Raw genomic sequence first — 26,056 nt, forward strand, 5'->3', positions numbered from 1 at the left:
ATGACCAGCTCATAGGTCTAGGAATACACCAACATCTTGGAACTCGGCCAGGCTTGATAATGAGACCTATCAAAGCCAATACATGGCTCCCACAATACATCCCCCTCTAAACCCATTAAAGCCAATGTATGGCTCCCACAGTACATCCCCTCCTGGCTCTAGGGGCTAATGAGAGACATGGAGCCACACACCAAAACAAAATAGGAGAATACATCTTTTTAGGAGGACTCTCCAAGGTAGAGAACCTTTGACTCAACACACATGATTTATTTGCATTCATTTTGGGGGACAACCTAGGGCAAAGTACCCTTGACTCCAACAAGAAAGTAGTAAAGATATATTTCATTTATTTTATGCATAGCAAGGGCAGAGAACCCATAAGCCTGAAGTAGCTACCGCACAACGCACATCCTGATGCAAAGAGGTATGTCGGTGAAGAACCAGGCGAGAATGCCCTCGAATGATGTATCGATGAAGGCCATAGGAGCAGCTACCAAGGGAGATAACGTCATGCCTCTCCGAGAGTCACCGAATGCGCATAAGAGGCTTTAAAAAATGAGCAAAAGTGCTCAAGGGAGCTGCCCAAATCACTGTTGGAGGTCACGGGAGTCCAAATCTGAGCAAAAAATGCCAAAAAATAGCCTAAAGCTGCTCAGAATCGCCTTTTGACAAGTTGTACGGGCTCCTGGTATTGTCGTGCATCCGCCTGCAGAGGTCCGTACGGACGTCCATACAGTTGTACGGACAAAAAAGTATTTTTTTTCTCTCGAAAAGGTGCGAGATAGGATCGTTTATGTTTGGGAAGTGCTAAAATTTCAAAAAACGTAGAAATCGGATCTCAAAAGGTCAAAAAACAGCGGCTAGACTGCTCCAAACAAGTTTCTGGCGACCAACTGACGAGGAATGTCCGCCAATGCTGAGGGAAAACGACGAAATGATGCGGGAGTAAGCTGAACTCACAAACGAGGACCGTGGAGTACTTGATGGCGAGGCTAAAGGAAGGGAGGCTCTACCTTAGAGGAGAGGGGAGCTTCCATTTGCGGGCTTCTCTCATCCTCTAGATAGAGCAAGAAGAAGGGGAAGGTAGGAAGGGAGGCTTTGATACCACATGAAGGAACATGGTGGAAAGAGGAAGAGAGAGAGGGCAGGCTAGGGAGAGAGAAAGTGATACTCAAAAGGAGACATAATGAAATGGAAATGAAATGACTAGATCAATGAACAAAAATGAGAGTACTCACATGTAGACCAAAGAGCTTGTAGCTTGCTACTTGATTGATTTAACACTAGACAAGTACAACTCTTATATAAGAGCACACACACACATATGAACACCTATGCATATGGGATAACTCCCAATATGACACGTGGCATCCATAGGACTCACTAGACTATAAAACACCCCTTAGACACCCAGTACACTCATTTTTGACTCACTTTGGCTTCATATTCCAACAGACAAAACCACCTCCATGCTAGTTTGTATCTCATCTTATCTATTGCTTATCCTACGTTTTGCTCTCCAGCTCTCTTACTTCTTGCTTCCTGCTTGTTTGCTCATCTCCCACATTTGGTATCAGAGCAGCTTGAGCTCCCAGACCTGCTTCTCATCCACAAGCTACAGCTCACTAGTAAGTAGCTCCCGACCTACTGGTTCGCCGTGTGTTGCTTTGTCCGTACGCTGATCTGCAACAACGTCGTACGGTAACCGTACGTTCTTCCAATGCCATCCGTGCAACTCTGTCCGTATTGAGAGCGGAACCGTATGTCCTACCCATCGTTGTCCGTACAACAGTACGGAGCAGTCTTTGCCATCCGTACAAGAGCTCGCTGTCCCCATTTGTATACGCCCTGCGTAATTAGGCCGTACACGCATGTCTGTACTCGTTCGTATATATATGTCCGTACAGCTCTCATCAGTCCGTACGATGTACGGATGACTGAGATGTGTTGTATCGTACAAGCCCATTTGATAGTACACTCTTCCGTATTGTTGCCGTATTGCTTTGCGCTACGCAACTAACCGTATAACCATACAGCTGCAGTTCCTGTGTGTCACATCACCTTGCAGGGTCTTCTTGCAGGTGCATTTTGCAGGGATAGCCATTGTTTGGCAAATCTATTGGGAAGAGAAATTTGGGGCAGATTTTCTTGTTTTGCAGGCTTTGTAGATAAATTTGCAAATTTCGGGCTTTTGCAGAAAAATTGCAAATTTCGGTTGCAATTTTCCGCAAAAATTTGCGGCTTTTGCTGCAATTTGGCAGTGAACAGTCACTTTGGGAGTTTTGTAGGCAATTTTGGACTCAAATTGAGTCACATTGCAGACATTTGCCATTTTTTACAAACAAATTTGCCAGATTTTGGGCATTTGCAGAGCATTCTGGTGCATTTTAAGCCTTTGATAGGCTGTGACAGCAAGCTGTCATTTTGGGCAGTTTTTTTGGAGACTTTGGTTGTGCATCTTTGATCCCAAGAAGGGATTTCACTTGTCAGATTTGCTGCATTTATTGTTTTCTCTGGCAGATATGGCTCACAAGAACCCCAATGAGGTTTTTGGTGTCCTCACATGGGAGGATAAGTTGGATGGTACCAACTACTCCTTATGGAGTTTTATGGTTCGCAATATCTTAGTTGGCAAATACCTATGGGATTATGTCAACGGAGATGAGACATGGCGAGAGATTGTGGTTGCACCTGTCACTCCTCCTCAACAAGGTGGAGGAAGGGGTAGAGGTCAAGCACAAGGTGCAGGACAAGTGTTAGGTACAACAGCTACTGCTTTGGCGCCTCCTACACAGGAACAGAAAAGGTGGGATTCACGTGATGCACAACCGCTTTCAGTTATCTCCCTTTTTGTCAAAAGGTCTATTATTTTGCACATTCAATCATGCAAGATCTCAAAGACAGCTTGGGATATTTTGGAGAGCATGTTTGCAGCCAGAAATGATGCTAGGGTCTCTTTCCTGAAGAAAGAGCTATCTCACACACATATGGATGAGGGTGACTTAATGAATGATCACCTCACCAAGCTTCAGGATTTGAGGGAACAATTACTGAATATAGATGAGATCATTCCTGATTCAGAGATGATTACCACCACTTTGAATTCTCTTCCTGAGTCGTATCTCGGTTTTCATACCTTGCTGAATTTGTCATTGAGGGGAGGTGGCAATCCTCTCTTTTCACAAGTTAATAGGACTCTTGTTGCAGGAGGAGCAAATCAGGAAGAACATGGCCACACAGGCTGGCGAGCATACCATGCTTTCAAAATTCAGGCCCAAAGGGAAAGGGCAGCAAAAGCAACATGCAAATCAGCCTACACATCAGCATAAAGCTGATTCCGGACAGCCCTCTCACAAGGCTAAAGGTGATGCAGAGAAGCCAAAGAAGAAGGGTATTTGTCACTACTGTACAAAGCCGGGTCACTACATTGGTGAATGCAAGAAGAGAATTGCAAAGGAAAAGAAAAAGGATTCGGGTATGATTGTTTTAGATGCATCAGCCCTCGTGCACATGAAGGAGCTGATGTTACAACCAACTTTGTGGAAGAGGATTATGCCTTTTTGTCTTGCATTTCAGATTTTCAAGTGGCTGGTCTAGATACAACAGCTACTCTTGAGGATGACTCTTATGCTTTCGTGACTTGCATGCATGCACTTTTAGTGTCAATGAGACACTGAACACATGGTATTTTGATAGTGGTGCATCCAAGCACATCACTTCCAGGAGGAGTCTTTTTGCAGTTCTGTATGCACCACCCGTTGGAAAGAGGGTGACGTGTGCAAATAATTCTTCTTATTCAGTGTGTGGAATGGGTGACATTGTACTTACCTCCATGGATGGCACATATTTCAGAATTTCTAATGTTCTTTATGTGCCTGGTATCAAGAATAATTTAGCTTCAGTGTCCTCGCTGAATCGAGGAGGGTTTCAAGTCATCTTTGAGGATGCCAAGTGTGCAGTCCGAGACAAAGAAAATGCTTATTCTTTATTGTTGTTTGGTACTTTGTATCGGGGTTTTTTTCAGCTTAATGTTTATGAGAAAAGATCGGATCTTGCACTTGCAGTAACTACTCGCACTGCTGCCATGCAGAATGCGGAGTTATGGCATGCCAGATATGGACACATGAGCTATGGCAGCTGGATGATGCTTCAGAAGCATGCTATGGTTGATGCATTGCTTCCTTTGGAGTCACCTCCTTCTAATGCTTGTGAAGGGTGCATCCTCGGTAAGATGCATAGATTTCCCTTTAAAAAGGATGGTGCAGATACGATATGTCCGGAAATTAAAGCTCATACATAGTGATATATGTCATCCCATGAGGACACTTGCTTTGGGTGGTTATCTGTATTATGTCACATTTATAGATGACTACATAAATTACACGTGGGTCTATAGCTTGAAGAAGAAATCAGATGTGTTTATGCATTTTAAACACTTTGTGGCCAAGGTTGAAAATGAGACAAGACTCAAGGTGCATACACTTCGCACTGACAGAGGAGGGGAGTATATGTCTCATGAATTTAAGGCATTTTTGAAGGAGAAAGGCATCACACATTAGCTTACAGTGAGGCTTACCCCTCAGCAAAATGGCAAAGCTGAGCGGAAAAATAGAACTCTCATGAAGATGGATAGATGCATGCCCACTAGCAAGAAGTTGCCTCACAGATTCTGGCTCGAAGGACTCATGTGCCAATTATGTTTTGAATCGGGCTCCCACAAAGGCTTTGAAGACAATCACGCCCTACGAGGTTTGGCATGGGAGAAAGCCATCAGTGGATCATTTTCGTGTCTTTGGATGTGTTGCATATGGCCACATGCCTGTGGAGTTTCGATATAAGTTGTGAGATAAGGCATTGAAGTGTATTTTTGTTGGGTATAGTGCAGAGAGCAAAGGCTATCGTCTCTCAACCGTGCAACACACAAGATTTTTGTGAGTAGAGATGTAATCTTTTTAGAGAATTCAGCTCATACACATGATGATTTCACTATTCCAGCTTTTTCCGATGATGTTTTTGAGGGGTTCCTTCCTATTGCCTTTGGTTCCCCAGCTGATACTCGCTGAAAATCAGCATTTACAGCAGCCTCCTTCTGTTCCACATGCTCCGATTCAAAAAGGGCATAGATTATGAGGAGACTTTTGCTTCTACATCCCAGATGACAACTATTAGATCAGTTATTGTTTTGCAATGGCTGCAACTCTTTTTTGGAATGTTCATCGGTTGGAATAAAAACAACTTTCTGTAATGGGGACTTGCAGGAAGAGGTTTATGTCAAACAACCTCCTGGCTTTGAACATTCGGGAAATGCACATCAAGTTTGCAAGCTGAATAAAGCTTTATATGGGCTGAAACAAGCCCCACATGCATGGTATGCAAGATTGATGCCTTCCTGGCCAGCAAGGGGTTGCATAATATTCTAACTGAGAGCACCCTCTACATCAAAAAGGATGGGGGGGATATTTTAGTCATCATTCTTTATGTAGATGACCTGCTGCTAATAGGGTCAAATGAGGAAATAATTACAAATTTCAAGGCTGAATTGAAAGCTGAATTTGACATGACAGATTTGGGCATGTTAAATTTCTATTTGGAGATCTAGTTCATACAAGACAAGTGTGGCATCGTTTTGTCTCAATCCAAGTATGTGCAAAAGCTCTTGGATAGATTCAACATGCAAGATTGTAAGCCTATAGCCACTCCCATGGAGCCAGGGCTGAAGCTTACTATGTATGATGCAGGTGAATCAGTGGATGCCACACTTAACAGCCAGGCTGTTGGATGCCTCATTTATTTGTGCAATACACAGCCTGATATTCTGTATGCAATATCTCTGGTGAGCAGGTATATACACAGCCCAAAGACAACACATTGGCAGGCTGTAAAACACATCTTTCGTTACTTGCAAGGCACAAAGTCTTATGGCTTGATGTTTCCCAGGGGGGGTGACTTGCAGATACATGCTTACAATGACTCAGATTGGGCTGGAGACTATGACACTAGGCAGTCCACAAGTGGTAATTGTTTCTTTTTTTGGTCAAAGCTTGCATTTCTTGGATGAGCAAGAAACAATTTACTGTGGCTACTTCCTCATGTGAAGCTGAGTAGAGGGCAGCTTTCACAGCGATAGTTGAATGTGTTTGGCTGCATCATTTATTTGGCATCATTTATTTGTTGATCTTTGTCTCTCATTGGAGAGTCCTTCTCCGATTCTCTTTTTTTGTGAGAAGAAATCTTTTATTGCTGTAAAATAATTACATTCATAGTTACTTCGAAAATGGAGTTACTACTACTCAACTAAAGATCTCAGTATAAGCTGTATACACATCCTGATCAATCAAACGAGTCTGAACACAATCATAGAATGATTGCTGCAGAGATTGTTTGAAAAAAACAAAAGATGAAAATAGTGGATCACCAAAGACTCTATGATTTCTGTCCATCCATAAAGTCCATAGTGCCCAGTAGCGTACCCATACAAAAATTAAGTCAAAACCCTGTCTCGTTGGATGAAAACCAAACAACCAGAAAAGCCTGCCAAAAGTAACAGTAGGAAATCTCGCTCGAAGCTCATGTCGGATGAGAGCGATGAAGTCACAAGTATGTGGACAGAACCAAAAGATGTGAAGCACAGATTCAGTAGAGTGCAGGCATCTGTGACAAATAGCTAGGGCAATATGTCTGTGTGCGAGTAACTGGCCAGATGGAAAAATGCCAAGCAGGACTCGCCAAAGGAAAAGCTGTTGCCGAAGAGGGACTTTGTAATGCCAAAGAAGATGCAGCCGTTTTCTCCACCACTTTAGTGGGCGATCCATATGCCAAACAGTATTTGCTCTATCAGAATTCCAAGGCGGAAGTAATAACACTTTATACAGAGATGACACTGTGATATGTGAGAGCTTCAAGGGACGGGCTGAAGAGGAAGAAGAGTGTAAAATCTAATCCTCAAGCCTATTCTGAAGTTCCAAACGGGGTACCAGCAAGAACGGTTGAAGCATTGCTGAAATCCTATGCCATAAAGGACGATAATGAGCTCCCAAACCGTATTTGCTAGTAGCCATAGAAATGGATAAAAGTGTGCCATCATCCTGAAGTACATCCGCCACAGATGAAATGCCTTTGAAGGAGAGAAAATAAGAACGTCTGGGTTCTTGTATGGCCAAAGAAGGGTGGAATACTTTAGACCAATAAATATTATCAGCCCTCAAAGAATTTCCCGACAGAGAATCTCGGCCATGCCATTCCAAGTGGGATAAAATATGTTTCCAATCAAGAAGCAGGCGAGAGAAAAAAGGGCAGCCTCTGATCTTGCCTTGGATAGAGTCAAATAGGAAATCCCACTGAGTAGGCTGCCAATGCCCAAAGGCAGAAGTATGAATATGTAATAAGAGAGAGCGGATCATGAAAGCCCAAGGCTGAATCTCCTTGCATAAACTGCAACATCATTTTCCCTCTTGTGAGCAAGTAAATGCATTTGAATATTGAGAATGTTCAGACCCCCGTGCATCTTTGGAGAACATAGACGATGCATAGAGAGTAATCTGAGACTTTTCTTGCCATTTTTTGAACACCAGAAAATTTCCATGATAGCTGACATAAAGGAAACCAGATCTACCTTAGTGAACATAATGAGAGGCAGATAAAATTGTATGTTAAAAATGGATTGTGTGATTCGCAAACGAACATGTAATGGCCAAGTTGCAAGCTTCCAATATTCAAGTTTTGCCCTCAACTTTGTTAGCACCCAATCAGTTTGTTGGGAACGGGTGAGTCCCCAACCGAGAGGATAGCCAAGATGTCGAATCAATTGAGAAGCGGGGACAATTTTCCCAGGCCACAAAATACTATGCCATTCCTGAGCATGCAACGGAATTTCTGAAAATTGATTCAAAGACCAGCAGCCAATCCATATGTAGAAAGAGCATGTATAATCATGGACAGATCAGTCTGAGTATTTTTTTGGGTAAAGAATGAATCATCAGCATATGCTTGAGCGATCATGCTATGACTGCCAGGAATCTCCAAACCGTGCAACTGGTCAGTGTCCAAAAGGTGGTCCAGATATTGAAGCATTGGATGAGTGGCTATGGCAAAAAGTAAAGTACTTAGGGGACATCCTTGCCTAACAGAACAACCAAGAGTCTAGGATGTAGAAATATCCCCTGAAAGTATGCAGGCAGCTTTACTATCTTGATATAGCCAAGTGATAACTTGCTGCATTTTTGTGCCAAATCCCAATGCGTGCATAGTCGATGAAATAAAATCCCACTTAACAGTATCAAAGGCTTTTGCAATATCAACTTGCAATAACAAAACATCCTGCTGCGTGTATTTGGCATATTCAATTCCAACATAGGCATTAGCAATGTTATCTGTGATATGCCTACGCGGGACAAAGCCATATTGGGCAGGATGCAACCCATCATGTAAAAACCCCTTTAGCCGATCGATAATCATTTTAGTAGTGACTTTGTAAATGACTGGCATAAGGGTGATAGGTCTCTAGTCTGCCAAAGATTCACAAATTTGCTTTTTTGGAAGGAGTTTAACAAGACCTCTCTTCCATGTGTCTGGCATTTTCTCATTTTGCCATGGAGCATTCACCATATGTAGCAATGTATGCTTCAAAAGAGGCCAATATTCTAGAAAAAACTCGACTGTAAGACCATCCCATCCTAGAGATTTCCATCTGCCACTGGATTTGATTGCATCTGACAATTCCCTCTCAATAAAAGGTTCCTCCAATTCCAAAGCTTGAGTAGTGGAAATAATGGGAGAAACATGCTGTAACAGTAAATTTCGTGCTACCAAAACCTGTTGTGAGGGAGGAACTGCAGAATCAAACTGCTGAGAGAAATGATGCACACAAACAGAAGCAAGCTGTGACCGTGAGGTGGTCCATGATCCATCAGGCATAAGCACCCTGCAAATTTCTGTTTTTAATCTCCTCTGATGCAAGCTTTTGGAAGAGCAGCCTTTATCTGTAAAGGCTCTTTGTCTTGCTCTAGTCTCCCATTTAGCCAATTTCCTATGATCATTGAGTTTAAGACAATGTCTAGCCTGGCATAGTGTTGTTTGCTCATGCAAGGACAACGAACGAAGATGGCTAAGTTCAATGAGGTCCTGACAAGTGAATTTGGCCTGAGCAATAGTTTCCCTCAGAGTCTTCATGTAAGACCTGCCATAACCTCTAATCACAACTTGCATTTTGGAAACAAAAGAATCCCAGGCATCATCAATATGAATATGCGAGAAGACAGAGAAAGAGATGCTTCAGTAACCATAGCCTTGAAAGCAGCATGTTGCGAATAGCTATTGTTCACGATCAGATGTCGCCCTTGTGGCAATCTATCATCTGGCATAGCATGAAAGGATAACCGCAACCATAGAGGTGCATGATTTGAATGCACAAAGGCATAGTCAATCCACATTTTGCATGTAAAATTACCATTTTGTTGCGGAGCTATACTATACCATTGATCCAGACGTGCCTGATAAGAAGAAAGGGCATTATGTTGGAAGGTATATCCAGGTGACAAAGGCTGCAATTCCTTCCAAAGGTCAACCAAATCCAGATGCATCAGTAATTGAGACCATGCATGCCTTTCACGGGTTAACATATGAGTATGTCTGGAGGTATTGTCACCCTGTTGTGGAGCATTATTGAAATCCCCACATATAAAGGCATGATATCTCCATGGATATTGTTGCATGGCATCCCAAATTGCAGTTCTTTCTCTAGAGGATTGAGGTGCATAAACAGAAGCAAATTAAAACACCTCTCCTCGAATGATGCATTGAAGAACAAGCCATCTGCCTTTGTTGTCATTTAAAGCAATAACTGGTTGAAGCTCATGGTTGATCAGAAGGACTACCCCTGAGAAAGAGTGCTCCCCAGCATAGAAAATATCATAGCCACAGTAGTGTCATGTCTTTCCTGCATAGACATGTTGGTTGTGTTCTTGTAATGCCACTATGTCAGGCTGAAATCTATTGATATACAGCCACACAGATTTCCATTTCCTACTGTCACACATCCCTTGGACATTGAGTGTAAAACATTTGATATGAGCAGTCATATTTACAGATATTTATAGTAATATAACAACTATGTACAACATCAAACTTCATGATGTCAGCCCTGCATTTCTATCGCAGGGTCAAGGCCTCTCCCCTTAGAAGAAGTATTCACCTGAGGAGTAGACAGCAAAGCAGCAACCTCTTCTTCAGGGAAGAGTGTTCTGCTAGCTGTCACTGCAGCCCATGTGATCCCAATTTCTGTATTGACCTCTGGGGTGTTTCCACTAGTAGACGCACCATTCCAAGTGCGAGAAGGTGGGAGTCTTCGAGTAGAAATAACTTTTCTTGGACTTTGCCATCCATCAGTTGGAGGTTTCTATCCTTTTGTCAAGGGTTCAATAGGAGGAGGTGAATGTGAAGAAACATTCCCATTTGAAACCACTAGAGCTTTGCCTTTATCCTGAATTCCAGAAAACTGTCTACTACCTTTGTTTTTATTTGCAATGCAGGTAGGAGCATCTTTAGTAGGCATTTGAACCGGCAAAGTAGTAGGAGGCATTTTATGCTGATTCATTGGACATTGTGAAGCCATGTGTCCAAATTTTTTGTAGTCAAAACAAGCCCCTGCAAATAATCCCCATTTCAGTTTATAAAAAGCACTTCCCATGTCTACATTATTCACCGTGACTGAATAAGAATCTGGTGTGGGATTATCAGTATCCCAGAGAATGCAAAATCGATTCGAGTTGCCATTAGGCCGTGGTGGGCAGACCACTTTGCCTAAAGTTGCTGCACTTTTAGGCAAGAGTGAGGCCATGCATTGTGGGAAGTCTACAACTTCAACCCAGACCGGCCATCTGTGTCGGATTAAAGCCTGAAAATCCCTTGTGGGAGACCATGGCAATACATGCACCATTTGTTGCCCAAAAAAGAGGGGCGAATGTCCCAAAAGCATTTGTCTGTGTATCTCATCCACCATAATAACCTCAAAAAAACCCTTGGCTGCATAGTGTACTTCGCGAACAAACGAGCCAGCCAGTGTGCGAGTCAACTAGTTGCCTATCCCTGCAGCAGGTGGCATCCGGCCTGGAAAAAATAAAATGACCGCATTTTTAGCATATTCCCTGACTGGATCCACAATTTCATCTACCTCAACCATGAGGCCAACCGATGGAACCGAGTCTTTCCACTCTTTCCTTGTGTCTGCAAATCCTTCATGCATGACATCATAGACCAATTGGGCCTCAAGAGTATCATGTACCGGGTCATGCTGACCCTCAGCCTGCTTTTGCTTCTTGCAGTGAACCGAGCGCTCCTTTTGAAAAGTTTTTTCATAGGAATATTCAGCCATAGTCTTGTAAAAAGTGGAACCCAGAAAGGAGGTACCTGTAAAGTTATTACCTGCAACACCTGAAAAGGACCATAATATCGAAAGGATAGCTTGAAGTAGATGCGCTTTTTGCCCACTTTGGTTTTTAACCGGGCTTTCTCAAATTTCAATAAGACCCATTGGCCTTCTTTCACTGCAAACGCCCTCCGTCTTTTATTTGCAGCTGCTCTTTGTTTCTCCTGTGCCTTTTGAATGGCTGCTCGAACCGTGGCATAAGCAGAGTCATAATCCTCCACGAATTGATCAGCGGCAAAGATTTTCTCTTTTGTTTGCATGAGTGGAGTTGGTAAAGATCTACCATATACAATTTCGAAAGGAGCTTTTCCAGTGGAGGAATGAATTGTGTTGTTATAAGCAAACTCCACAAGAGGAAGGAATTTCTCCCAAAAGGTTTGCTGGTCATGCACATAAAATTTCAGCAAATCCAAGAGTGTACTATTCGTAACTTCAGTTTGGCCATCCGTTTGAGGATGAAAAGCTGAGGAGAAACTTAGAAGAGTTCCAAGGTTCTCAAACAAAGCCTGCCAGAAGTTACTAGTGAACTTTGAGTCTCTATCTGATACTATAGACTTGGGCATGCCGTGGTGTCTAAAGATGTGTCTAATAAATAAATGGGCAGCTTCAGGTGCCTTGAGATTCTTTCTGCAAGGAATGAAGTGGGCTTGCTTGCTGAATCGATCTACTATCACCCAAATCATGTCATGATTTTGATTGGTCCTGGGAATTCATGTAATGAAGTCCATGGTGATATGTTCCCATGGTCTCTCAGGAATGGGTAGGGGCTGAAGTAAACCCTTGGGTTTTCCTCTCTCATATTTAGCTTTTTGACATGCGAGACAAGCTAAAATGTAGGCAGCAGTGTCCTTTTTCATGTTAGGCCAGTAGAAAAATTTATCCATGGCTGAAAAGGTGGCCATAATACCCCTATGACCAGCATAGGGTGGGTTATGGCTTTCCTCCATCACTTTAGATCTAAGCTGCTTTGTGATACATAGTTTGTTCTCCATGAATAAATAGCCATCCCTGATGTGATAGGCATGATGGGTGCTTCCATCTTTCAAATGTGCCCATGGCTGAGCAAAATCAGCATCTCCCTCATAGAATTCTTTGAGGGCTGTTAGCTCATCATGATAGGGAACTGAAATATGGTGAAGCCGTGGTCTACGAGAAAGGGCATCAGCCACTACATTCTCTTTTCCAGGAGTATATTGTATCTGAAAATGAAATGATTGCAGAAAGGTAGACCATTTCATATGTCTCTCTCTGATCAAAGGTTGAGTTAGAAAATATTTAAGACTTTCATGATCAGTTTTTACAAGAAAATCTATCCCTAAAAGATAATGTTTCCAAAGTTTGAGAGCATGAATTACAGCTAAGAGTTCTTTTTCATAGATATCATAATGAAGTTCAGCATCTCTTAGCCGTCGGCTTTCAAAGGCCACAGCATGACCATCCTGGGTAAGAGAAGCCCCAAGGCAATCGCCACTGGCATCAGCTGCTACTAGGAATGGTTTCCTTAAGTCAGGAATGATAAGTACAGGAGCTGTAGTCAGGGCATGCTTTAGAGCATTAAAAGAGTCCTTTTCTTTTTGGGTCCATCTGAACTTTAGATTTTTCTTAGTGAGATCATGTAGAGGGGCTGCAAGTTCAGCAAAATGCCAAATAAACCTTCGGTAATATGAGCATAGGCCTAGAAAAGACCTTACCTCATGGGCATTCTTCAAGTCAGGCCACTCTACAATTGTCTGTAACTTGGCTGGGTCCATACAGACACCTTCTCGTGAGATAATGTGACCAAGATAGTGAATCTCAGGCAGAAAGAACTCACTTTTCTTCTCATTGATGTAAAGAGCATTTTTAGCTAAGATTTGAAATACAATCTTTAGATGTTCCTTATGCTCTTCCTCATTCTTGCTGAAAATGAGGATGTCATCAAAGAAGACGGCAGTGAACTGTCTATAGTTCCTGAACAACCGTTCCATCAGTCGATTGAACGTGGCTGGGGCATTAGTAAGGCCAAATGGCATTACCATATATTCATACAGCCCAAATGTGGTTCGGAAGGCTGTTTTATGAATGTCCTCAGGTACAACTCGTACCTGATGGTAGCCACTCTTAAGATCTATGCGGCTGAAAATTTCAAATCCTCCTAAACGATCAAAGATATCGTCTATACGAGGAATTGGGAAACGATTCTTAACCGTCTGTTTGTTTAAGGCTCTATAGTCTATGCACATCCTGAAGGTTTTATCCTTCTTTTGGACTAGTAAGACAGGAGAGCAAAAAGAAGAACTACTGGGTTGGATCAATCCCTTGTCCAAGAGTTCTTGGACTTGCTTGAAGATTTCATCTTGTTGAGATTGACTAACTCTATATGGGGGTCTATTTGGAGGTGAAGACCCTGGAACTATGTCAATTTTGTGATCCTCTGGTCTCTCAGGAGGGAGGTGACTAGGAAGTTCCTGAGAGAAGCAACTAGAGAATTCCTGAAGGAAATCTAATCTTTCTTTTGTGAGAGGATCTGACTTTTCTTCACTTGGTTGCTTATCGCGTACAAACACTAGAAAAGAACATACTCCTTTCTTAAGCAAATTGGGAGATCGTGCATGACTTACCATAGGAATGGTGTTTCCTGAAACTCCCGCTGTAATGCTCACATCTCTACCCTTATGTTGGAGAGTTAGAATATTCTTCACATAATCGATTCGGGGGTTGACTTGCTTATGCCAGGGCATGCCGAGAATTACATCTGATCCTTAAAGTGGTGCCACCATGAAGGGTAGATGATCCAAGTACCCCTGGATGTGTACCCGAAGCTTGCCGATGATGGGGTACACCTTCTCTTCTTGGTTCTTGAAGGCTGCAGTTGCCTCCAAGGCTTCTCCTTTATCCTCTGGGGCTATCCCCAAGTTCTGTGCCATCTCATGAGAAATAAAGTTGTGAGTAGCTCCACTATCAAACAAAAACAAAGCGGATTGATCCTTTACCTGACCCCATGTTTTCAACAAACTATGGGTGTCGTTTACAGCTCCCTTTTTTGGAGGTGCTTCCACCTTGTTGACTACCAAAACTGGCTTTTTGAGGGCTGCTTCTTTGTTGCTGTTGTTTTTGGCAGCTTGAGGGCATTCGTAGAAGTTGTGGCCTCGATCGCCACACTTGAAACACCGCCCTTCGGAGTAATACTTTTGCTTCTGTTGTGGAGACAATGAGCTGAAAGTGCGGGCTGCTTTCTTCGAAGGAGGCTGGCTGGCTGACTTTTGCTCTTTTGGTGCGTCCTTTGCTGTCTCCTTACCCTTTTGTTCCTTGGAAGAGGTTCCCTGGGACTTCCGCTTGTTGTTGCTGCCATTCCGCTTGTTGGAGAAAGATTGTTTCTTCTCCACCTTCAAGGCGATGTTGATGGTGTCTTCGAGAGAAGTAGGAGTGGCAATGTCCACCTCATGCTGAACGATATACCGTAGGCCAGCAAAGAACTTCCTTTGTTGCTCTTTTTTATCCTTCCTACTGAATGCTTGAACTTTTAACAAAGTATCCCAAAAACGATCAACATACTCACTGACTTTCTCTTCTTGGCGTTGGCGGAGGATGTCCCACTGCACCATTGTATCTCTCTTAAACTCCTTAGGCAGGAAGTGCCTCATCAAGTTCTTCTTGAAGTGCTTCCAGGTGTGGGCTTGCTGTCCAGTGTTGACCATAGCTGCCCATCAGAGTGAAGCACGGTCTTGCATGTGCAGGACGGCAAACCGGATCTTCGCCTTGTCTTCGTACTCGTCCCCCTCAAAGAAATACTCGAGGTCTCGGATCCAGGCCAGCAAGACCTCGGGCTTGTCCTCTCCCTTGTACTTGGTAAACTTGAAGAGCTTATCTCCAAGAGGTACCTTATGCTTTGCATACCTTCGTCTCCGTGGACGTCTCGAAGGAGATGGACTCCGATGACGCCGTCTACCTCGAGGAGGGGAAGAAGAGGATGATCTTCCCTCCTTGTTGGAGTTGGTGTTGTCCGCACGGCCTCTTCCTTGGGATTGGGGCCCTATGTCATGAGTTCCTGCTTGGCTGCTTTCCAGCACTTGAACCTGTTGAGCAATGTTTGCCAAGAGAGCACTCAACTCATGCAGGTTAGGAGGAGGGTCAGGTCCATTGGCTGCCATGATGACAAGATGACTCAACGAAGGAGAGACTCAACAAGAGAAAGCACAGAGTACAGGACCACTGCCTAAGCTCTGATACCAATGTAAACTACTCGGTGCTTTCTATCAATTCAAACAACGGATTTTGCAGAGGCAATTGAATGAGATGATTGCGAGTTGCCAAACACATATACTTGAACTTAAGAGTTTGCAATTAAGCTGGAATTAAGACTTATACAGCTTAAACACAAAGTGACATCATTGGAGAATGCAATATGATTGAGGGGCCAAGACGGGGCCCCCCCCTTATCCAGGCTCACTTTATTCTTGAAAATGGAGATACAAGACCAAGGTGCAATGCACCTTCCAAACTGATGAACTCAGTGAAAACCTAGGACCTAGATACAAGACTCAAAAGCATATGTACAAGGTAGACAACAAAAAGGAGGACTCCAAGCTCAGGTTTCAGCTCTTGGCTTGCCCAATCCACAAGGAAGAAGCCTGCAACAATCACCACTTACATCCAACATTAGAGACAAACACTAGTTTCTAGAAAGATAGTAGAAACAACATGAAATAGTGCTGTAAATGAGATAAACTTGACAATACAGGCTCCCTTCGTGACTTGACCCTTTTGTAGATGAAGTCCTTGATGCCTCTGAAGCTACCTTGGGTGAGGGGAGTGTGGAAATGGGGCTGGAATGAGAACAGCTTAGAAAAACAGCCTGTAGGCTAGAGAGAGAAAGCTTTTATGGAGTGATAGCTGTAGAGAGAGAGTGCCAATGCTGATCCCAAGGGAGGAGATGTAAGAGAGGAGCTGCTGCTGTTCCAGAGGTGCACAGAAAGGCAGATTTCTGCAAGGGAAATGGGCTGGAACAGTAGAGAGAGAAATTCTGCAGAAGAGAGAGAAAGACTGCAGCAGGAGAGAGAAAGGGGCTGTGGCTGCTCCAGCCTAGGTGAAGGAGAGAGGATGCTGCTGCTGTTCCAGAAGAGCTGAGAGGGGGCAGATTTCTGGAGAGGAGAGGCTGGAACTGTAGAGAGAGAATGTGCTGTTGTAGAGAGAGAAAGTGCTGCTGAGGTGAGAGAATGGCCTGGGGAGAAGCTGGCTGCACCCAAGGAGCTGGAGAGGTTCTGCTGCATCATCCAAAAGGAGGGAGAAGAAAAGTGACGAAATTTTCATGTGAGGAATGAAGGGGAGAGGCCTTCTTTTATAGGCTCAGCCCCCCCCCTAGACCTAGAGTGGAAGGTGGACACTTGTCCCAGATTTTTGGTGGGCTGCAGTCCCAAAGAGGACAGCCCACCACTTGCCCTAAATCTACCAGATTTGGGGCCAAACACTTGGCCTGCATGCCCTGCCACTTGCCATGCATGCTGCCACATGTGTGGGACAGGTGGACTGACCTGCCAGCTCAGATTCCATGTGGCAATCTGCCACGTGTCAGCTGCCACGTCACTCCCAAAAACCCTAAAATTTCAAAGTTGTCAGAATTTAATTCTGATCGCACCCACGGGTTCCTAACAGCTTAGACTATCTATTGACGTACTCTAAGGTCATAACTGAGCCATACTGAGCTCATTTGTTTGTCGTCTTATCTTGTATCTCCATTACTCTTGGCATGCTGCCAGGCCCACACCCAAAGCTCAGGGAACATTCTCTTGAATGGTTCCTAGGTCGGTATGCAATCTGTGCATTTGATTGGTCCCATGTTTGGGTACTCAGGTGGGGTGTGGTTTCTAGATGTCCCTCTCAAAGAGAGGCCATCACTCTTGTGGGTCACTAATGCCCATAACCCCAAGCAAGGGGGTCCACCCTCAAATGCTAGACCTAGTCCCCATTGTCCGTAACTGAACAGAAGGAAAACATTTCATTTCTTAATAAGCATACTATTGAAAAACAAAAAGAAATAGTACCAAGCAAGTGGATACATGTTGAAGCAGGATGACACTCCCACTCTCCTGGGTCCCACTGCAAGCACCTGATAGGTGCACCTCCAAAAAGAGTATATTTGTAAGGAGAAAGAAGGGAAAGAGGGATGTAGAGGTCGAGAGAAGATTAAAAACAGTTTTGTAGAGGAAAAAGAGAGAAAAAACATTAAAAAAACCCCAGATGAACTATATTTCAGAGGAAAAGGCAAGATTTTGGCGATGGGAAAGATTCACCAGTCCCAAAGACTCAAGAGGAGAGAAACGGGAGCAAAAGCCTTCAAAATCAGCGCGTAGATGTAGTCCGGAAGCAAATCCCTGTGTGGAAACGATCCAAGAACCGGAGATGAACTGGGAGCAGCAAACTGCAGCAAGCGGAAACTGTCCGTACAGGCCGTACACCTGTACGGAATCTGTACGGAACTCTCACGGGCTGTACGGGCTGGTAATAACTGCTCCAAAACTCTGGTTTTTGGGCTCTGATGCAGCGCAACAGGGAGCTGAGGCTTACGGGCTGGTTGCGGGAGGCTCTAGGGCTGTTCTGTAAGGCTTCTCTCTCTCTCTCACACACACACCATCGAGAGTCTCCATATGTTCTCACCATCCTTCTCCGATTCTCACTGATAGTCAGAGTGCTATAGCAGTGGCAAAGAATCATGTGTTCCATGCTCGCACGAAGCATATTGAGGTTCATTATCATTATGTCAGAGAGAAGTTGCATGCAAGGGAGATCAATATGATCTATGTGTGAACACACGACAATGTTGCAGACACCTTCACCAAAGCACTTCATGTGAGAAGTTGGAGGCATTTCACATTGCCGTGAACTCATCTCCCTTTGGTGATTGATCACTTCCCTATACATCATCACATTGGCACTGCAGGGGAGTGTTAGAATTATTGCCATATTCTAAGCAGTGACCAATGGCACTTTTCCCTCACTAATTACACTTAGTGTGTTAGTGTGGTTTTGTCACTTAGACAAAACCACCTCCACTCTAGTTTGTATCTCATCTTATCTATTGCTTATCCTACGTTTTGCTTTCCAGCTCTCTTGCTTCCTGCTTGTTTGCTCATCTCCCACACCCCTTTGATTGATTCGGAGCTTATCGAGGCCCTCCTAGTGCTGGAAGGCGCAAGGGAGGATGGTCTCTCCCCACTGCTCTTCCATACTTTTTGGGATCATCTCGTCACCCTACTGTGCTTGGCTTTTCGAAAGATACTTGGGATAATTGCCTCAATCTCTTGCCCATGAATGGATTCTTTTGATCTTGATGGGAGGCAATTGGGTTAACATACGTTTGTATGCACTCGATTACTCTCTTAGAAACCACATACAAGATCTTGGCCAAGGTAGAGAGCCTACTGTTGTGCTCGTCCCTCCCAAACATCATTGATGACTGCAGATAGGTTCATCCAAGAGAGGAGCATTTTGGACAACATTTTCACTTTTTGAGAGGCCATCGAGTGGGTGTGGCAAGAATCTCAGCCACGAAGGCCTTGACATGGTCAATTTGTTCTTCTTGGAGGGGACTATGAGGAGATAAGGCTTCTCAGAGCAATGGGCATGGGGATTTCAGCTGTATATGCTTTATTGAACCCAATTCTCAATGCAGAGCTTTGCTGTGCAGGCCTGTGGTCAAGGGACTATGCCGGGTCACGGAACTTGGAAAGATTTCTCTCTTCAATGTATTGGTTCTTGCACTCCCTCTTGTGGTAGTGATTGGATGGGTAGTACTCAATGGATTTTTGCTTCTATAGACATTAGGATGTCTCCTCACCTTTTATGGTTGCTATAATCAAATTCAAGAATTGATTATGTAGAATTTCTCCAATTTTGTAGGATGAGTTTTATAGGTAGCTAGTTATGTGGAATGACTCTATTTTGGATGAGAGTGGAAGCACTCTTGGTGCCTCGAGATATATGCTGAGGGCTAGGTGGGAGGGAGGTCCTGGTGCTTCTTTGGATCCTGGAAGGTTTTTCAAGGATCTTTGTGAAGATTGCTAACTTCAGCTAACTGGTCACCTCAGAGGGAATGCTAGGAGGATTGCTAAGATAGATACAACTATCTTTCTGGAGTGGACCTCCTCTAAGCATAGGCGCTTTAGGCACAGACATCCCTCTTCAGGTCATAGGTTTCTCATGGCACAATGGAGAGGGCACTTTGGTCGTCAATGTGATTCGTGGAAGGTTTTGCAAGGATCTTCATGAAGATCACAGAATTCAGCTAACTAGTCACCTTAGAGGGAATGCTAGGAGGAGTGCTTAGATAGATACAACTATCCCTTTGGAGTGGACCTCAAAGAAGACCCTTTGCATGGTGTCTGCTACCACCCACTCCCACTTGCCTGGATCCCATTGAAGAAACTTTATGGAGACACCCCTAAAAATCCAAACCCTCCAAGTACAAAGAGGCATATCCTCCATACAAGGGTCTATAAACCAACCTAAATCAAAATAGCAATGCTTAACAAAGCCCACTATTTTAACTACCTCCAAGTGCGCATAAAAAACCACATTAGAATTCAGGGATCTAACCAATTTGCCTCTAGATTGTTGACACATAGAAGGCCAAAGTGTCCTCTCCAATGTGCCATGATAAATATAAGTGAGGAGGGATGTTTGGGCCTTAAAAATCACCCATCCATCTAGTATTCCTATGCTCTTCCCTATTTACTTTACAAAAAGTAATGCCAGGGAGATCTAGGTCGCTAGAGGTGGATAACTTTTTTCGGGGGCTTTTTATCCATGGAGGGATTGCACTGAATTAGTGTAGTAGTAGTTTTGGAGCTGTTTCCTCTTGTCCTCGGTGCTGTTCAACTGTTGAGTCAGCTCAGTAGTGCCTTTGGGAGTGCAGACAGGCCAGGATCATTCAGACTGGGATTGCAGATCCGCTGCGAAGTTTTTCCTCCTCTTTCTTCATTACTAGGAGTTCCATGGCTGCCTCTCCCTTAGTGGGTGTTAGATCCTTTACGAGATTGATGAATTCTCTTGGACTATCTTGGTGTGGCCTGAGAATGTGCATTTTTGCAAACTTTGGGCTCTCCCTTCGTCTCAGTAAAGGCATGCACATGCTTCAATGAACATTTGCTGGGAGATGGGTGAGCATCACTAGTTTTTCATTTGTACAGACTCAGTGAGTGGTGTTTTTGGACTTTCATGCTCTGCATGATGTGTTTCTGCCTTAAGTTTCTCCTCTTGGCTGTTTTTTTCATACTTACACAAGTCTATTTCACCCAAACAAATTAACAAATCTGACTTCGCTAGGCAGATGATTTTTCTTGGAGAGTGGAGAGGTTGTTCTTTATTTTTGAAGACCATCATAGGCACGATGTGGCATTTCCAGCTGCAATCTTGTTTCTTATCAGGTTTTTCATTGGCTCAGAGTTTTTGAGTGGTCAGGTTTTTCATGCTCTGCATGATGTCTCTATGCCTTGAATTTCTTTCATACTTAATAGTATAAAGTCCATTTCAAAGAAAAAGAGAAAGAAAAACTCGAAACCACTGCCCTGCCCTCCCCACCCACACATCCCAAACCTTATGTTGTCCCTCCCTCCCTCCCTGCTCAATAACGGACTTCGGTGGTTTTCTTTGGAAATCAAATAAATGTCAGCTCATTCTGTAACAGTTTGGATTGTGCTATTGGTTTTTCCAGTATGTTGCTGTTTCACTTTTTTGTGGCTTGTGCAATTTTGAGCTAGTCCGGAGATTGTCTGAGTTTTGCAAGCACTTGGCAAACTGTCAACTTAGATTGCATTTTATTGTGGTGGAAGTAGATGGGCTTGGACTTTGAAGATGTGCGGAGGAAAGCATCTCTTGTGAAAGTAGAACCCTTCAACTCCGAGAGAAAGCGAGCTGGGGTGACTGTGAAGGTGGGCTCAGCTTTTCTGATGCCTTAAAACAAACTAAGTTTTAATGCACAAAACACATGCATTACTCCATGTTTTTAAGCTGTATTACTGATGCTGTCCATGTTCTGCTATCGCAATTTGAAATGTCAGCTTGAAAATGGAGATATTCGTGTACATTGGAAAGGAGCAGCAGAAATAATTCTGGATCTTTGTACCAAGCAATTAAATTCAGATGGATCTATAGACAATTTGAATCAGGAACGGGTACATTATGTTCCTCCCCATTTATGAGTACCCGCTTCTCTGCTGGTGTGCGCTTTAAAATGCCCGAACCTAAAAAATATACTTTAGAAAGGCAGCGTTCTAGCTTTCTACAGATCACAAAATAAATTCTTGGTATTCATTTTGTAGTCGATTTTAGTTAGTAGTCATACAAACCTACTATATTATATCTCAAAATAAATCAAATCCTCATAGCAGGAGAAGTGGGCAGAAAGGGAATCTTTGTCCTGGAAACATGCATATAAAAATATTTGTAGTCTCATAATGCCACCTCTTGCATTTGTACAAGAAATAAAGAATGAACAACACTGCACATGCTGAGAATTGGAGGTCCAAGCACGAGCAGCTTTGGAAGTGTGTATATACGTCTAAATAGGATATACGAAGGGTCCAAACTATGTATAAAAATGGACCTCTTGTATATAGTGTAGTGTGTCCTGAAACATATGTCATTGTCTAAATGTGAATACTGCAAAAAGGTTATGGGCCTGGAGCAGGTGGTGGAAGAAGAAACATGTTTAGACCACCTGTTATATAGTCTTGCTACAATCATGAAATGCTTTTGAGTGTTCCCACTATATTCTCATCATAGACCTCAGTGACTTCTTATAAGTCCAGGACCATGCCGAGGTCAGGACCCTCTGCTATCTTTTTTGTCCCAAACTAATTTCTTCTCACAATTGCCCATTGTACACTAGAAAGGTATTGTTTGGCTATTTTCCTTCCTGTGCTTCCAAAGGATGATTTACTATGGAGCTTACCTTTGTATTAGTTTTGAGCAGTTCTGGAATCCTGTTGTCGACACATGTTGTCATGTCTCATATTGCTACCAGTTATGATGGGATGGAACCTGCTGTAGTACGTGATCAGCATGTTACAGTATTTGTTACAAGGGATGCTCCACCACCAAGCTACCTCACATGTAGCCATTGCTACACCCCTGTACTCAGCCTCTGTGCTCGACAAGGCAACTATAGGCTGTTTCTTGCTGCTCCAAGTGACTGTAACACTCCCAAAAGAGAACATATATCCACTTGTAGATCGTCTATCAAAAATACTACTAGCCCAATCAGCATCAGTGTATCCATGCAATTGTATCTGAACCCCAGTCTCATAAAATAGTACATACTGCAATGTGGACTTCACATACCTCAGTATGCATCTAGCCGCATCTAAATGCGATTTCCTTGGAGCCTGCATAAACTGACTTACCAACCCAATAGCATAGCTCAAATCTGGCCTGGTAATAGTCATATAAATCAAAATTCCTACTATGCGTCTCTACATAGTAGGGTCTTCCAGAAGCTCACCTGCATCTGCGCTCAACTTCACATTCTGCTCCAAAGGAACTGAAATAGCCTATCTGTTGTGAATAAACTCAAGGGAGGGTAAAGTTCAAGCAATTTCCTAATAGCATGAAGAGCCTAAAGTTCACCATCCTGGAGGCAAGTTAAGCTCACAATATTACCACCTTCGCTCAATAGACATGCAAATGCCCTCTCCACTAAGAAACCTCAAACTCTCTTGGCCACATCAATTTTACAGGCATTGGTTTGTCTATAGCCCCAAGCCAAATTTACACCATGGGAGTACCCTGAACCCACCTCACCTATATTTCTGCATAGTATCAATGTGTTCCTAGCCTGAGGACCTCTCTCGTTAGATAATAGACTACTCACTACTCAGAGTCGCACATAATCATATGGCTAGCTGCTAGCTAAACATGATTAGCAATGGACATGACACCATCGATAGTACAAAATACAGATAGGTCATCAATTAATCCCTGGGATTGTTAGATAGATTAGAGTGGTAGTAAAAGGCACAAACTTGAGTATTCTGTGTCCAAATAATCTAGACTTGTTCTCGTACTACATTGTACTTGACCTTCCTAGGGCTACTTGCTAGCTAACCATGATTAGCTAGGGATGTGACATCACTAATGATACGGAACACTAGCTAGGCAATCAGTTCCTGTACCTGTTGCCTTGGAGGTGCCTACCTGATTTGGATCCAGATTCCCAAGGTGCATATGCAACCGACCACATCAGAGGTAACAAGAAGCAACTACAGGTGTCCTACAAAGCAATGGCAGGGATTTTACCCTCGCCAATGAAATATATAGATTGTGGCGAGCAATCTTCACAAGACCCCTTTTCACTATGACACATGCATCCCATGAACGACTCACACAGGGACGGGGTGCTTTGGCCCAATTGGAGAGGCAGTGTTTCCAGGCACACTTCCAAGATCCACCGACGAAGTGCTGGCTTTTCAATACGCTAGTGCGACTGACTGCCATGTATGCAGCACCTTTCTGGGGATGTGATCTACCGATAGCAATGTGGAATACATTGAGTAGTTACAGGTGACCATGGGATCTAGGGTGATTCGGAGTAGGCCCTTAGTCTCGCATAAGATAATACAGGCAAAGTTCACCATGACACCACTACAAATTGATGCCATCTTTCAGACAGTGACTTTCATCCATAGAGTCTGGGACTTACCCCATTGGAGAGTACTGAGACTGGCGCTGGAGTCATCCAAACGACTAGTTGAGGGTGGGCAGACACATGGTATGCACATATATCCACATGGTATGCACGCATCATATGGTTAGATCTTCTCCAGCTGACCCCTCTTAGACATTGGTCAGTAGATCTTGAGCTGCTGCTCCTCCCCGTGAAGCCCTCTTGCCCCCTCCATCAGCCCCTCCCTCACCCTCCTCCTCCTCTCCCTCCCCCCCCTCGCTGCCCTCTCCCCTCGCTGCCCTCTCCCCTCCCTGCCCCCTCCCCTCGCTGCCCTCTCCCTCCCCCCCTCGCTGCCCTCTCCCTCCCTCCCCTCGCTGCCCTCCCCCCCCCCCCCGCCTGCTGCCCCTGCCTTCCCCGCCCCCTCCTTCTCCCCCGCCACCCTCCCTCCCTCTCCCCCGCCCCCTCCTTTACCCCCGCCTGCTCCCCTCTCCCCCCCCACCTGCTGCCCCTGCCCTCCCCGCCCCTCTCCTTCTCCCCCGCCCCCTCCCTCCCCCTCCCCCGCCCCCTCCCTTCCCCTCACCCGCTTCCCTCTCCCCCCCCGCTTGCTGCCCCTGCCCTCCCCGCCCCTCTCCTCCCCCCCCGTCCCCCTCCTTTCCCCTCACCCGCTCCCCTCTCCCCCCCCGCTTGCTGCCCCTACACTCCCTGCCCCCCTCCTCCCCCCCTCTCCCCCTCCTTCACCCCACCCTTCCTAACCAGCCCCATCCCTTCCTCGCCCCCGCCCTCCTTCCCCCTCCCCTCCAGCCCCCTCCCTCCCTTCCCATCCCGCCCCCTCCTTTCCTTTCTTCTCCCCCACCCTCTCTCTCCCTCCCCACCCCCTCCCTTCCTAACTTCTCCCCCCCCGCAGCCCCCCCTGGCTCCTTTCCTCCTCTTCCTCTCTCTCCTTCCCTCTCCTATTCTCCTTCTTCCTGCGCCCGTGTTCCAGGGCATCATGGGCAGCAGTTTCACGGACGGAGCTTTTTCAGTGTTTGAATCGGCCCTTTCACTTCAATTGGCGAATGGATCCCCACTCAGCCAACCTTCGTCCACCTCCACCGGCTACGAGAACCGTCATTTTCTCAGAAGACGAGTTGCAGTAGCTCAAGAAAGATGTGGAACTAGAAGGCTCCACATCACTTTTCGCCCGCATCTTTGGGTCACACCCTTCCAGATCACAAGCTAGATACTGGATGCTGGCGGCATTGCTAGGAGATCTTGCCCCACACCTGAGGGATATTCGACTTTTGGGACGTGGATTCTTCCAAGTGGTTTTCGACTCCCACGAGTCCATATCCCTTGTTCTCAAAGCTAATCCTCTGTTTTTGGGTTCAAGAGGATCTTTCTTTTGCCCTACACCTTGGGCTTCGATCCGGTCGAGGAGGACAGTCAGGTCACATCACTGTTCATTAGATTTCCTGGTCTTCCTCAGGTCTACCATCGACTTCTTGCTACTATCAGAGCCACATTCGGAGTGGTCACCGAGATCCCCCCACTTCCTAGCATGCCTTCTTCCTTGGTAGAGGCAGTCAGAGTGAACGGGGTGCCTCGAGTTAGGGTCATTGTCTCTGACCCTAACCTAACATCTCAGATGACCACATCATGCTTCAGCGCCCAAATGGCTCTCTCTTTCGACAGAGATTCGACATTGCAAGTAGACAGGACCAGTGCAGGATTTGCAGGACCCTTGGGCACTTTGCTAGAGACTACCCAAGGAAGAGAAAAAGACCCAAGAGGTCTACTGGTGCGGCTCCTTCACGTACTACCCCAACTGCACCTCCCCAGCGCCTTGTACCACACACTCCAGGACCACCAAGCGCGAAGCAAGGCACCCTGCTTCGCTCACCCCAGGACCACCAAGGGCAGCAAGGCGCCCAAAGCCCGCAGCACACCCAGTACCACAATGGAGAGCAATCGGAGCGGCTCCTTCACCTCAGGAGGAGACCTTTGATCCGGTTCAGACA

The 26,056-nt window shown here is 44.8% G+C and overlaps 1 protein-coding gene across 5 annotated transcripts in view; it reads left to right on the plus strand.

Moving 5' to 3' along the window:
- LOC147901563 (calcium-transporting ATPase 5, plasma membrane-type-like) overlaps positions 1-26,056 on the plus strand; it is a 399,091-nt gene that overhangs the window by 222,570 nt on the left and 150,465 nt on the right. For all 5 annotated transcript variants that reach the window (XM_087374321.1, XM_087374325.1, XM_087374323.1 and 2 more), the window contains 2 exons: positions 21,232-21,327; positions 21,457-21,570. In XM_087374321.1, the coding sequence (XP_087230447.1) occupies positions 21,232-21,327; positions 21,457-21,570 (210 nt within the window). The remainder of the gene's footprint in view (positions 1-21,231; positions 21,328-21,456; positions 21,571-26,056) is intronic.

Source organism: Dipteris shenzhenensis, chromosome 5 (genome assembly GCF_047967505.1).
Source record: "Dipteris shenzhenensis isolate YYH24624 ecotype China chromosome 5, Dip_SZ_1.0, whole genome shotgun sequence".
In the NCBI taxonomy this organism is placed as follows: Eukaryota; Viridiplantae; Streptophyta; class Polypodiopsida; order Gleicheniales; family Dipteridaceae; genus Dipteris; species Dipteris shenzhenensis.